The sequence below is a fragment of the Cornus florida genome, unplaced genomic scaffold (assembly GCF_030987335.1).
Source record: "Cornus florida cultivar Cherokee Brave unplaced genomic scaffold, ASM3098733v1 CherokeeBrave_3.0.0_Hap2_Chr04, whole genome shotgun sequence".
Classification (NCBI taxonomy): Eukaryota; Viridiplantae; Streptophyta; class Magnoliopsida; order Cornales; family Cornaceae; genus Cornus; species Cornus florida.
In genome coordinates, this window is record NW_026775574.1 from 82,784,582 (window position 1) to 82,796,898 (window position 12,317).

At 33.7% G+C, this 12,317-nt stretch overlaps 1 protein-coding gene across 3 annotated transcripts; it reads right to left on the reverse strand.

The window, feature by feature from the left end:
- Positions 1-843: 843 nt before the first annotated feature.
- LOC132303681 (uncharacterized) lies at positions 844-5,784 on the reverse strand. 3 transcript variants are annotated; one of them, XR_009481308.1, is made up of 6 exons: positions 5,706-5,784; positions 5,502-5,621; positions 3,751-4,631; positions 3,560-3,619; positions 1,838-1,915; positions 844-1,649 (listed from the first exon to the last, which is right to left on the reverse strand). XR_009481308.1 is itself a non-coding variant. In XM_059801042.1 (5 exons), exons 2-5 carry the CDS (start codon positions 4,003-4,005, stop codon positions 1,644-1,646), a joined length of 399 nt encoding a protein of 132 aa, XP_059657025.1. In that variant the 5' UTR covers positions 4,006-4,631; positions 5,706-5,784; the 3' UTR covers positions 845-1,643. The 3 variants fall into 3 exon arrangements, 2 of the variants coding, with proteins under 2 accessions (XP_059657025.1, XP_059657024.1); XM_059801042.1 differs by lacking the exon at positions 5,502-5,621 and having other exon boundaries at positions 845-1,649; XM_059801041.1 differs by having other exon boundaries at positions 845-1,649; positions 5,502-5,784.
- Between the last annotated feature and the right edge of the window lie 6,533 nt (positions 5,785-12,317).

A 12,317-nucleotide genomic window follows, 5' to 3' on the forward strand; every position in this document is an offset into this window, starting at 1 on the left:
ATTATTTTGCTGTCGTTTAAAGTTGCCCTCCCTATTATTTATACCCAGCTTCGCTTGAATGATAGGGACCTCAAGAATTTGCAGAGCAACGTTTGAGTGTTGGGTTAGCTTTATGTTTCATTTATCTCTACATTATGCAGTAATGATATTGTGAAGCACTCTAAGCCGTTCGCCTTTATTCTCTTGCTTTTATAATGGTTTAAATGTATTTGAACATGTCCATATTTTGACATTAATACTTCCCAAAGCATGAATAAAAAACAAGCTTTAGATTTGACTTCTTTCAAATGCGTTTGTTTGTTCTTTAATTGGCAGTAAATGTTGCAGTTTGTTTCACGTTGAGGAAAGGACTTGGCAGTAAGCTGTTGGTTTTTGTTCTAATACCACTTTATTAGAAATAGTGAACGGGCTAGAGACACACACAACAACACAATAATATGGAAGAGGAATTGAGGAAAGCAACACTTAGAAATATATTATATTCTATTCATACTATTTCAATTATTCCCTACCCACCTATAAAATAAGTATAGTATATAGGCTCTAAGGCATATCACTACAAGAAAAATGATTTTTAACAAGGGACGAAAAACAGTTCTACAATGGGCGATGCCCGTTGTGATATCCCATGTCGTTGTTAACTTGGGGTCTTCTACGACGGTTCCAACCCATTGTAGAAAGAGGGATTTCTACGACGGGCAGCGCCGGTTGTAGAAAGATTGCTTTCTACAAGGGTACGTGCCTCCTGTAGAAAGAGTGCTTTCGATGAAGGGTCTGGCCCCATGTAAAAAGAATTTTTTTTATAAAAAATTTCAATGATTGCCTTACATTGCCCCAACACAAAATCAGTACAACTAAACACAACAATAAATCCACCCAAAGGTATATATATCCACACCAAGCCATATACAAACAATATGATACAAGATGAAAAAGAGTTCAAGTCATATAAAATGAAAATTTACATCTACATCCCATTAATCACAAACAAATAGATTCCAAATTTATTTTATATTAGTTAAAGATTACAAAGTTCCCTTCATTGTTACCATCTGTATAAGGATTAGAAAAGTTTCAATACCAACACAACCAAGGCATTTCCCATCATGCTTAGATTGCAAAAACTTTCCCTCCAAAGCATTCAAGGCAAGACTCCAAGCAGTGAAAACAAAGAAGAAAATTTTAGCCGAAACTCTCACTAGAAAACTCAAGAAAGAAAAAATATATTAAAAATAAATAAATCAGAGCATACACAAATCTATGAATTAATATCCATTAAATAAGTGATAATAAAAAATTGTTCCACTAAAAGTGTGACAGATAATAGGTTCCTTGGTAATATCTCCGATTTGCATTAAAATAAGCTACTAGCCTACCATTAATTGTCTTAGGCCATTAATCTTTTAGAAAAAACTGGTAATTAATAAGACTGAAGCTCTCAACTTAAGTATTATGATGTTGTGCTGAAATCATACAAATTTTAGATCAGTCCCACATCAAATACAGGACATAAGCAAACAAGAAAGAATATTTAGGCACATTATCTTCATCAAGAGCTTCTGGTTAGGAGGCTTACACAACCACTAGAAGGAAGTGCCTTGTAAATTTCTATGTATTGCTGTCCGTGCAATAAAAGACGTGGATCAAATCTAGCAACAGAAAGCAGAATTTTAGTTAGTTTTCAATTTACCAAGGTGAATGCATGTATCGATGATTCATATAAAGGAGAGGTTATGGCCTAACAGGCTAACAAAGTAGTGTTTGTAAATTATCAAATTCTAGTGTGTACAAAGATGGAAAAAAACCTCAACCCCTTTCAAGATACATGAATACATACCGCAACCCTGGTAGTTGAGAAATTTGAGACGCAGGTCCATGAGAAAATAGAACAGCAAAAGTTGGCAGGACCTACAAACTAGGAAATTGACATGAAACTATGTCATCTTGTGTCAAATGTAATATTTTGGCAAAATTCTTTTGCAAACATACTTAATATACTAACTTGAGTAGAACCAAAGGCAACTACAAAGAAAGCACCAATATTGTCCTACTAATGTTCACAGGGTATAACTAATACTCAAACAAGCACTTCAATGGAGAGTCTATAACCCCAATCTCACTTTCCAATTTGTATAACAGCTTGCAAATTCTTGTTCGTTTCTCATTTGTCTTTCAAAATTCCAATTTTCTGTGCTTAGATGCTAACCCAAGATTAAAATTTTCAAAGAACAATCAATATGTACATTCTCCTCATTAAAAAAAAAAAAAAAATAGAAAAAAGAAAAAAAAGAAAACAGCATGGTTTTAAGCCTTTGAAAGCTAAGTCTGTAGATTATCTTTTGGGGCAAACTCTCAAGCTTATAGTTTTCCAAAATGCCCAATCTAACCTCTTTTGCGGGTGTAGCGTAAGTCAAAGTTGAATTTTAAAACAATCACCATCTTAAACTTTGTTCACAAAACAATTCTTCTTTCAGAAGGTGATAGCTCATCATACTATACTTAAAGAATTTTAACTTTTAAGCCTTCGGCCCCACCTAGTCGAGTTTAAATCCAGTGCTGAACTAGTTTTCTGAAACAGGACAAAGCAGATGATAGGTAGTACACAATTTTGGCTCCAAACAGTATTATGTCGTCCATGATCCATCTATTTGTTTTTCAGTTTTATTGGTTTTTTTTTTTTTTTTTTGAAATTTCTATAGAGCTTTGAAATTCATCTTATTTATTTATTTTAAATTTTAGATAAGCAGAATTTTGACATTCGTCATATATAAATCTATCTTCTATTAAGACTACTAATCAACCTTTATGTTATTTAGGCAGTTGGACTAGAAGATCAAAGTGATGGAGTACTTTAATGATTTTAATGACAATTTGGGTTTGAGCATCTTGGTTGAACTATGTCAGAACTTAGCATTCGAATTTCCCAAATTGATCCGTAAATCCCAACTAGTCTTTGAAGATAATAAAAGGCAAATAAATCTAAGAGTTACTGAATACATCAACACTAATATGCATAATCTTGATAAAAATATTAACAAGTAACTATGCAATGTGTGTGAAAGTAATATTCAAAGGCATATAATGAGAGAATCTATAAACCTTGGTTTAGTAGTAGCATGAAAATCCTGTTCGTCGTGTTTTAAAGGCAGTCTATATCTTTTACTAGATAATCCTGGTAACAACATAACATTCAATTAAATAATTACTGTCTCCAGATGAGAACATGTATAATTACAAACACAAATACACCAATGTATATTATATGTGCAGATGGATATATATTGTTTATGACAATAGTGATTGGGGAAAAGGTTATCAGCATGTACGATTTCAGAACTAGGAAGAGTTGACTCAAATTAATACATTATCCGAATCAATTTAGCCTAATTAGGGTACCAACACTCAGTAGTGATTAAATCAATTCAGCTCCAAGTGAACAGTGAGTCATTAGCTGAATTCCAAGTTTTCATTTTTAGAAATTTATTCTATAATTATAGCAGAAAATATAAATAAATTTTAAAATTAGTTTCAAAATTGTAAAATTAAATTGGAAAAGTACCAATAGCTGAGGACACTGTAAGGACTCGGCAAGGCACATACTACTGATCTCATTAATAATCTGTGTAAAGTAAACATTAAGAGTTATTAAGAACAATAATAAAAGATAATGCTAACATTAAAATTAGTGAACAAATAAAATTAAACCAAACCATATATATAGAGAGAGAAAGAGAAAGGTAATCCGATTACCGGTGAGAAAATAAGGAAAGCGGCGAAGCTCTGTGCCTTGAAGGTAGAGAGAGACTTAAAGATGGTGAGATAGCTGATAATAAAATACAAAATAGAAGTGATATAACCTACTATCTTTTGAAGAGAAGGAAGAGAGATAGAGATTGAGAAGAAAGCAGAAGAATTAATACTTAATGGGATACGCCGATTGGGGATCACACAATAGACTTGATGCACTGTACCAATTTGACCTATAAAAGTATATTTGAGTTGCATAAAAATAAATGATGGGATTATATTCGATTCTTTTAAAGTGCTAATAATCCAAACTACTGAAAAAAGAGAATAGTGATAAAACAACTTGTTTCCTTCCTATTTCTATTTTTTAATTTCCATTCTCCTTGTGAACAAAGTGATTCTTAAATAAATTCTGTCATATGCCAAAATAGGGGAAAGGACATCACTTTTTTCCCCTTTATCTCTCCATTATATTAATTAATACTTCCCTTTTCATTGAATCCTCCCTTTTTCAGCTACCAAAAAGTGCAAGTGGTGTTAAGGCATTCGACATTCAACACAAAACCAGCTTTAAAACCCATTTCCATAACCTTACCATTCACCTACCTACTGGCGTTTAGCCTATAGCCTAAATAATGAGATAGTGTATATATGATTAGAAGCCTAAAGCTAATGCAGTGCCAATCATGGGGTGGTGGTGGTGATGGTGGTGGTAATAATAATAACAGCAACAACAAGAAGAATAAATATTGCTAATGAATGAATCAATCAGATTTCTAATCACATAAAAAATTAAAAATTGAGGTACTTACCCACCCATTTCTGATGACTCTTCTTTGTGAGAAACTAGTTCATGCGGATCAGCACCTCTTACAAAGTTTTGACTGCATATTATAGTTTCCACGCATCAAATATTAGATGATAACTAAAAACGAGATCAAGATCTTAAGTCAGCATGCGACATTGAAGAACACAAGTAATTATTGCTCAGACAAACTGTGCTTTTGCTACAAGAAACAACTAAATTTGTAAATATATACCATGGTTATTGTGCAACTATAACTTGTGCAAAAGTCAGTCTTATGATAAAAAGTCAGCTCAAACACTGAAGACATGATTTAAGAAAACTATCATTTTATTAGGAAATTAAAATTTCACTAATTGCAAACTCCAAAGAAAATTTAGCAGCAGCTTATACTGCATTGTTCACAAGATTTTAAATTTTTACTTGGCTAAATCCGACATGCAAATCATTGTCATATAAGTCAAACACCAAAAATTTACTGATTGAGTAAAAGCTTAAAGAAAATGATGGGGTAATATTTCCCTTGTTATTTGATGTTATAATTGTTCCAAAATAAAACAAATCAGAATTCAAAAATGAAAGAACCAGTCAATAAAAAAAATTGGCTACAGCAATTCTCCTCAGTTTGATCTTTAACACAAATCATTTCAGCTTATATTATTATTTCAGATGAACTTGTTAATTGGTCTAGTCTTCTATAATCTTATTCCATACTTTTTTACCCATTTTACTGTTCTGTCCAAATTCTCTGAATATAGAACATCAATAGAACACTCTATCCATTAGCAATCCAAATCTAACAAATGCCACAAGGGCAAGTTAGAAGAGTCAAAATCAAAGTTACCAAAGCTGACATTTTCTAATAAAAAGGCATGTTTTTTTAGCACTGAGATAAATAGCACATTAGCACTTGTGATAAAATTGGGAAATAGCATAAAGTAGAACTAACCTTTAACATTATAGGAACTGCCAAAAATTTAACTTTTCTCTTATAACTGCATCCCCAATATCCCCGTTTTGAAAGCAAACATCAATCAAGAACTTCCCGTCATATGAAATTCTAGCTTGTCTACACCGTTTTCAGTAAATTTCATACAATCGGTGAATTAGAGACCAATGGTAAAAATTAATACATGGGAAGGCAAAGACTTACTTCGGAAGGATACAACTGTTCAAGCTTTAACCGGGACTTGTTTTCCTTTAGAAGTCGGTATAACTCCGGTTTCCCCAACCAGAGTATAATAAAGTCAAGAAATATACATCTAAATAAAAAAATCAAAAGAAATATATATATATATATATATTTGTGTGTATATATATCTTTGTGTGTGTACAATCGCATATACACACATGGGCATGAATGAATGAAAGGATATTTCGAAGGGTTTTCTTTTCCTCGGAAGAGATTTTGTAGACTTGGATGGGCTTGCTCTTCATGAGCATCTCCTTCGGTCCGCGTTCGATCATGTAATCGAACGACACTGTGGTGCCTGAACAGCTCTCTCAACGCCTCGTAGTCCCATTTTGCCACCAAACTTGTTAGACGAGGGCACATCAAACAAAGATAAATCTAGGGTTTTTGAGACAAAAAGAGGCGAAAATTGTGGAGAGATTAGGGGGAAGAAGGATAGTGAATTTTTTTTGTTTTTGATTAGGTTTCGGAAAGTAACTGTGTTAGAGCACAAAGAAGAAGAGAGGAGAAGAACAGAGATGAGAGTTCTAAGATGAACCATATATATATATATATATATACGTACCTGGGTTATTTTCCTCTTAAGGCGAAACTTGAGGAATTTGGACTTAGAAAGGATTACGGTTTCGTGTGGATTTTGGTTGATGGATCGATGTGTGCGAATATGTGAGGAATAGGAATGGTTTGTGTGCGAATTTGGGAGGAATCGCGCGCCGCTAGCTTGATGAAAAACAATGGCCGCCAAAATTAACTTTTCATAAAAAGAAAGCCTATTCTACAAGGGGCCATGCGGGCCTGTTGTAGAAACACCTTTCTACAATGGGCTACGCGGGCCTTTTGTCAAAAAACTATCCTTCTACGAGGGTTTACATGGGCCTTGTAGAAAATGTGCTGTTAAAAGCCTATTTTCTTGTAGTGTATGTAACTAATTACATTTCAATGTCTAATTACTCCCATTGATTCCACTAACATAGTATTTAGTAGAAGTAACTCTCATGTCTTTCACTAACACAAATACAAACTCTCACTAACACATAATTAACACATCATATTAAAGGGCTTGTAACCTTCACAAAAACCCCTAAAAACACATAATCAAGTTTAATTTCCAACACCCCCCTTTCAAATAAACTTCTTATTGATCTTAGGGACTTGAGCAAAAGTTTGTTAGTTGATCTTCAATTCTACCTCCTTCAATTGCAACAATCATCTTGGCCATTTCCATTGATGTATATGACTTGTGAAAAGTCTTCAAATGTTTGTTTGATGTCTTCACACAATCATATATCATCCTCTTTATAGAAACACCATCTATCTTTTTGCTTCTTAAATTTTTTATGACTCTTCCACTTCACATTTGTTTCTTCTTTAGAGTCAAAACATAACTCCATATTCACCCAACCTGTGTCAATTACAAAATTCTCCAAACTATTTTTAAAAAAATAATTTGAGAATTTCTTATCATCTTGAGTTTCAATCTTATATTTCTTTGGAGCAACTTTCTTCAAAAAAAGTTCATCATTTTCCACAACATGAACACAATTATCATAATATTTGATTTCGTTTTTCAATTGAGATGAATATGAAGAAATCATAATTTTATTAAATAAGTCGAATCTAACTTCTTTCAAGGTGGAATTTGTAACCATACCTAAAGATGTTAATGCACCAATTTCAATAACTTTTTCCTCTTCTTCAGTACTTTTTTCTTCTTTAATTTCTCTTTCCACTTCATTTTCCTCCATTTTTTTAATTTCTTCTTCAATATCTTTCCTCACCTCTTCCTCATTTACCATTTCAAGTTCTCCTTCTACTTTTGAATCTTCAAAATGTTCAACTTCATTTGTATTGTATGCCTCTTCATTCTCCACAAATTTATCCTCTATACTTTCATAATCAACCTTAGTAAACTCATAATCCTCAAAGTATTGTACCCAATACCGTGAATTTTTGAGGTATGAGTTGGGGTATGATGTTATGATGATTCTCATTCTCTTGTACATCCCACAAATTTGGCTTGTTGCCATGAATTTTTTTGCCACGTATAAAATTTCGTGATAAAAAGTAGTGTTTTGCCACAAAATTAAATTCTTGTGGCTAAATATTGGTATTTGCCACAGAACAAATTTTTGGTTTAAAATATTAGGTTTTTGCCACGAATATTAAAGATGACAAAAAAATTTGTGGCAAAATGTTAATTTTGCCACAACAAATTAGGGACAACATACAAAGTTGTGGCTGAATGTTATTTTTGAACTAAAATTGCATGCTCTTTTACCACGCAACTATTTTTGTGGTAAATCTATTAGCAATTTGCAACGATGTCATTCTTGTGGCGAAAAATATCGTTTTACCACAATTTTTTTGTTTCGTGGCTAAAATATTTATTTTGTCATGAATTTTCAATCGTAGCTATTGTATGCTCTTTTGCTGCGTAACTATTTTCATAGCAAATGTATTAGTAATTTGCAACGATATCATTCTTGTGATGAAAAATGTTATTTTACCACGAATTTTTTTATCTTATGGCTAAACAATTTATTTTCCCACGATTTATTTTTCTTATTAGAGAAATTCATATCATCTTTTTTTTTTTTTTTTTTTTTTTTTTGAAAGGTGAGAAATTCATATCATCTAGTTTAATCGTAGCTGCCTATATGTCTCAAGGTAATAAAAATTTATTGTTCTAACCAAGGTTCAGTCTCCGGTTTATATTTTGTTAACCAATCTTCCCTAATTCAAATCTTTGTTTAAATTTTTACATAATGATACCAAAAATATAACATCCCCACCTAAACTAACAAAGTAATTGTTAATAAAAATCCAAAATGAAATTACCACTCAACATTGAAAAACAAATTATTGTATAATTAATACTCAACATTAATTATAAATTCAAAATGGATTTGGTGATTTTCATTAACAAAATGAAAATTACCACAAATCCAACTTTTCACATTGAAAAACAAGTGTGCCTTAAAAATTATATTTAGGACAAGTAAATCCTACTTTGAGAAAGAAAAAAAAAATTCATTCAAGTCCAAAATGACCGAATCTTCATTTATAACCTTACAAAATTAGATATTCTCTCGACTGAAACTCTCATGCATACTCTTAGACATAAAATTAAAATAAAGGGCTAAAATCATAAAATCCCCCTATTGTTTTCAAAAACTGTCAACTAACTCCCTCAAAGTACGTACTAAAGAAACTATTATATTACCCTTTGATATTTTAAAAAGTCTATCATATCACCCCCTCCCTGTTAGTTTCCCGTCTAAAACTAACAGGTTGTATTATTTTGCTAACCAAAATAACATTCTAATTCGCACTACAAGAATTCTGGGCAATAGGAACGGACAATCAAGGACAGTTTCAAATTTGTCTCAAAAAGGTAGTTTATTTGGGACGGAAGAGGTTGTTTGTCCCAAATTACCCAAAAAAAGCCCTAAAAGACCAAAAAAAAAAAAAAAATTCCCCCCTCCAATTTGTTAGCGCGAAAATTTAGCGCCATATTTATATTTTTTTTAATAAAAAATTTTCAAAATAGCCTTTTGGGACGGTAAACGTACCATCCTTGATTACTTACCAAGTAATTTTACAAAACTATCCTTTTAAAACGATGTAGTTTTGGTCAATTAGTATATATATATTTTGCCCACAAGGGACACTTGCGCAGGACCCTCTCAATTAAACTTGTTCTGCTCTCTTTCTGAAGGCTTGCCCTCGCTCTTTTCCTTCCGTCTTCTCTCTCAGACGATGATGATCCCTCTACCTTTACATGACATCTAGTGCTGAAAAACTTGTATGGTCTTCCCCAATATCGATCTCTTTATTTTCAATTGAAGTCATTGCCAGCTGATTTTCTCTTTCGCAAAGTGGGTATCAACATGGAGGTCTTGAAGAGCCCCTGATAAGCGCTGAATACTGTATATTCAAGCGCCCTAAATTACATTAACAAAGTCCATTAACTGATTATTTTATGTAGATTAACTTCATTTGCATGTTTTTATGCATTTTCAGGTTAAAGTGCAAAAAGGAAGCAAAAATGATGCCTTGTGGAATTTTGAACAAAAAGGGTGCCAATTCTGAATTTCTGACAGCAGTAGAACCTGACTTTTGTCACCATTTTCGACCTAGCAAACTCAAGAACTGGACTTCCATCATAACATGAAAGATTTTGATCTCTGAATCAGCTTTCCAAATCTTCAAGCGGTTTATCATTCGGAGTTCGGAGCAGAGAGTTATGATCTTCTTAACAGAGGTGCGCAGAACTGCCTGGCAGCACTAAAGTATTGCCTTTCTCCCCATTTTCGACCAACCAGACTTGAGAATTGGGTCTTCATCAAAACATGAAGTTTTTAAAGCACTGAATCAGCTCTCCAAATCTTCAAACAGATCATCATTCAGAGTTCGGGGTACAAAGTTATAGCAGTTTTACCAAAGTAGGTCAGTGCTGAGCAAGAAGAGCATGTTGCACATTACACTAATTTAGAGTGCTCGAAACCACTCTTCGAGTGCTCGAAAATCAGGCAGATTGCACTTGGAAATGGCTCAATTTCAGCCACTTGCACATTGGTTTCCTCAATGCCATCTTCCTTCTTTATGAAGTGGTTGGAGGTGTTCCTTGGAGGGGAGAGAGCCTTGACTTGAGCTTGATAAGAGAGAGGAAGGACCACACAAAATCATTATCATATTTTCTACAAGATTAGGGAGAGAGGAGAGAGCAAGAAAGGTGTGTTCTTGGAGCTAGAAGAGGGGAGCTCGAAAATGGAGGTCAAGGCTTTGCTTCCTCCTTCCTCTAGTGCATCAATGGGTAACTAAACCTCCATCTAGGGAGGTGATGAAGCTCTACCTTGTAAGCATGTCTAGTTTTTGATTTATTTTGGAGAATAAAATGTATATTTGGCTAGTTCCATAGTCTAGAGCATGTTACAAATTGTAATGAAGATTTTGAATGTTTGAATGACTATGTTGATTTACATACTTTTGTCTTAGATTATTTAATCTTATAGTTGTATGGCTTATAGTTTCATAGTGACAATGTAACTAAGATTATGGAACGGTTTTAATGGCATGGTTTTGAGTAGTTTGTTAATCCATAGCTTAAGAATTTCTTTTGATGAGTTAATTTTGTGACTTGATATCATGTGCTTCCACCAATTGATTAATTGTTTCACAATCTCTAGCTTAGTGAGCATGTCTAGGGTTGCATCTTAGTTTAGGTAACTCAACCATGTGAAGCTTTGATAGGTTGTTCTTACTCTTTAATTAATTGAATTTCTTGAAGATATTATAGTAGTCATGTATTATTATATATCAAGGTCATTTCTACATTAATTCCCCAAATCAATCATATAATTAGCTTCTGTAGAGGTTTGGAGTGGATTCACTTCCCTAGACTTCCTTCTCTAAATCTTCTCTTTTTATCTCCTTCAATTTATTGTTTTATGCATTCTGAATTTGTAGTTTAGTGACAAACAAAACAAACCCTCTATGAACACCCCTTATCATTCTAAGAACAATTCTAGAAACTTAGGTTGCCATAGACTAGCGCAGTCCCAGTGGTTCGACTTACCCGACCAATAGCTCTATTTTACAATGATTCGTGCTATTGTGAAGGTTGATGTTTAATTGACCAACCGATCAATTTTTGGCGCCGTTGCCGGGGACTGCAAACGGTTTAGCGACCAAAGTTCTAGGGTTAATTTTAGTTTGATTGTGAATATTGTGTCTTGTGATTACTCCTTGTGTATTTTTTATCATCTTCGTGTTTGTGAGATTCTAGGGACTCGAAACTCGCCGTGGGAACGCTAGCAAATTGTAAGTCTAGAGGCCCCCAGGTAAGTCTCGTGACTTCTAGTTTCGCATTGTGAATATTGTGTATGTGTTTAATTTAGCTTGTGAAGCCCTTGTCGTGGCCATTTATTTCCTATCTTGTTGATAATTGAGGAGAAAGGGAACATCGTATGTAGAGTTGATGATAAAGATTTGTTGTGATGATGTTGTTATGAATTGTTGATGTTTGGCTATAGGTCACTCTCTCTACCCACACTTGACTCGCCTATTGATATAAATTCACTTGAAAGAACTCTTAGACGGAACCTTAGGGAACCCACTCTTAAAAGGGATCTTGAAACTAAATTCAATACAATGGGGGATAACGTAGGAAATTCGGGGAATGAAAGGGCTGAAATTCCTAATGTAGGACCAATGACTCTTAGAGATCATTTCATTCCTACCACCTATGCTTCTCCTTCTTGCATAGTAATGCCAAACATCGATGCAGCTCAATATGAGATCAAATCAAGCACCATCCAAATGCTTCCATCATTTCATGGCTTTGATAATGAAGATCCATATAAGCATCTTGATGAGTTCCTTGAAATCTGTTCGACCATCCGGTTGAGAGGTTTTCCGGACAATGCACTTCATCTCCATCTTTTCCCATTCTCCCTAAAGGATAGGGCAAAATATTGGTTGAACTCTCTCGCTCCCAATTCCATTACTTCTTGGGCTCAATTGCAACAAGAATTCCTTAAGAAGTATTATCCGGTGAGTAAAACCAACCAA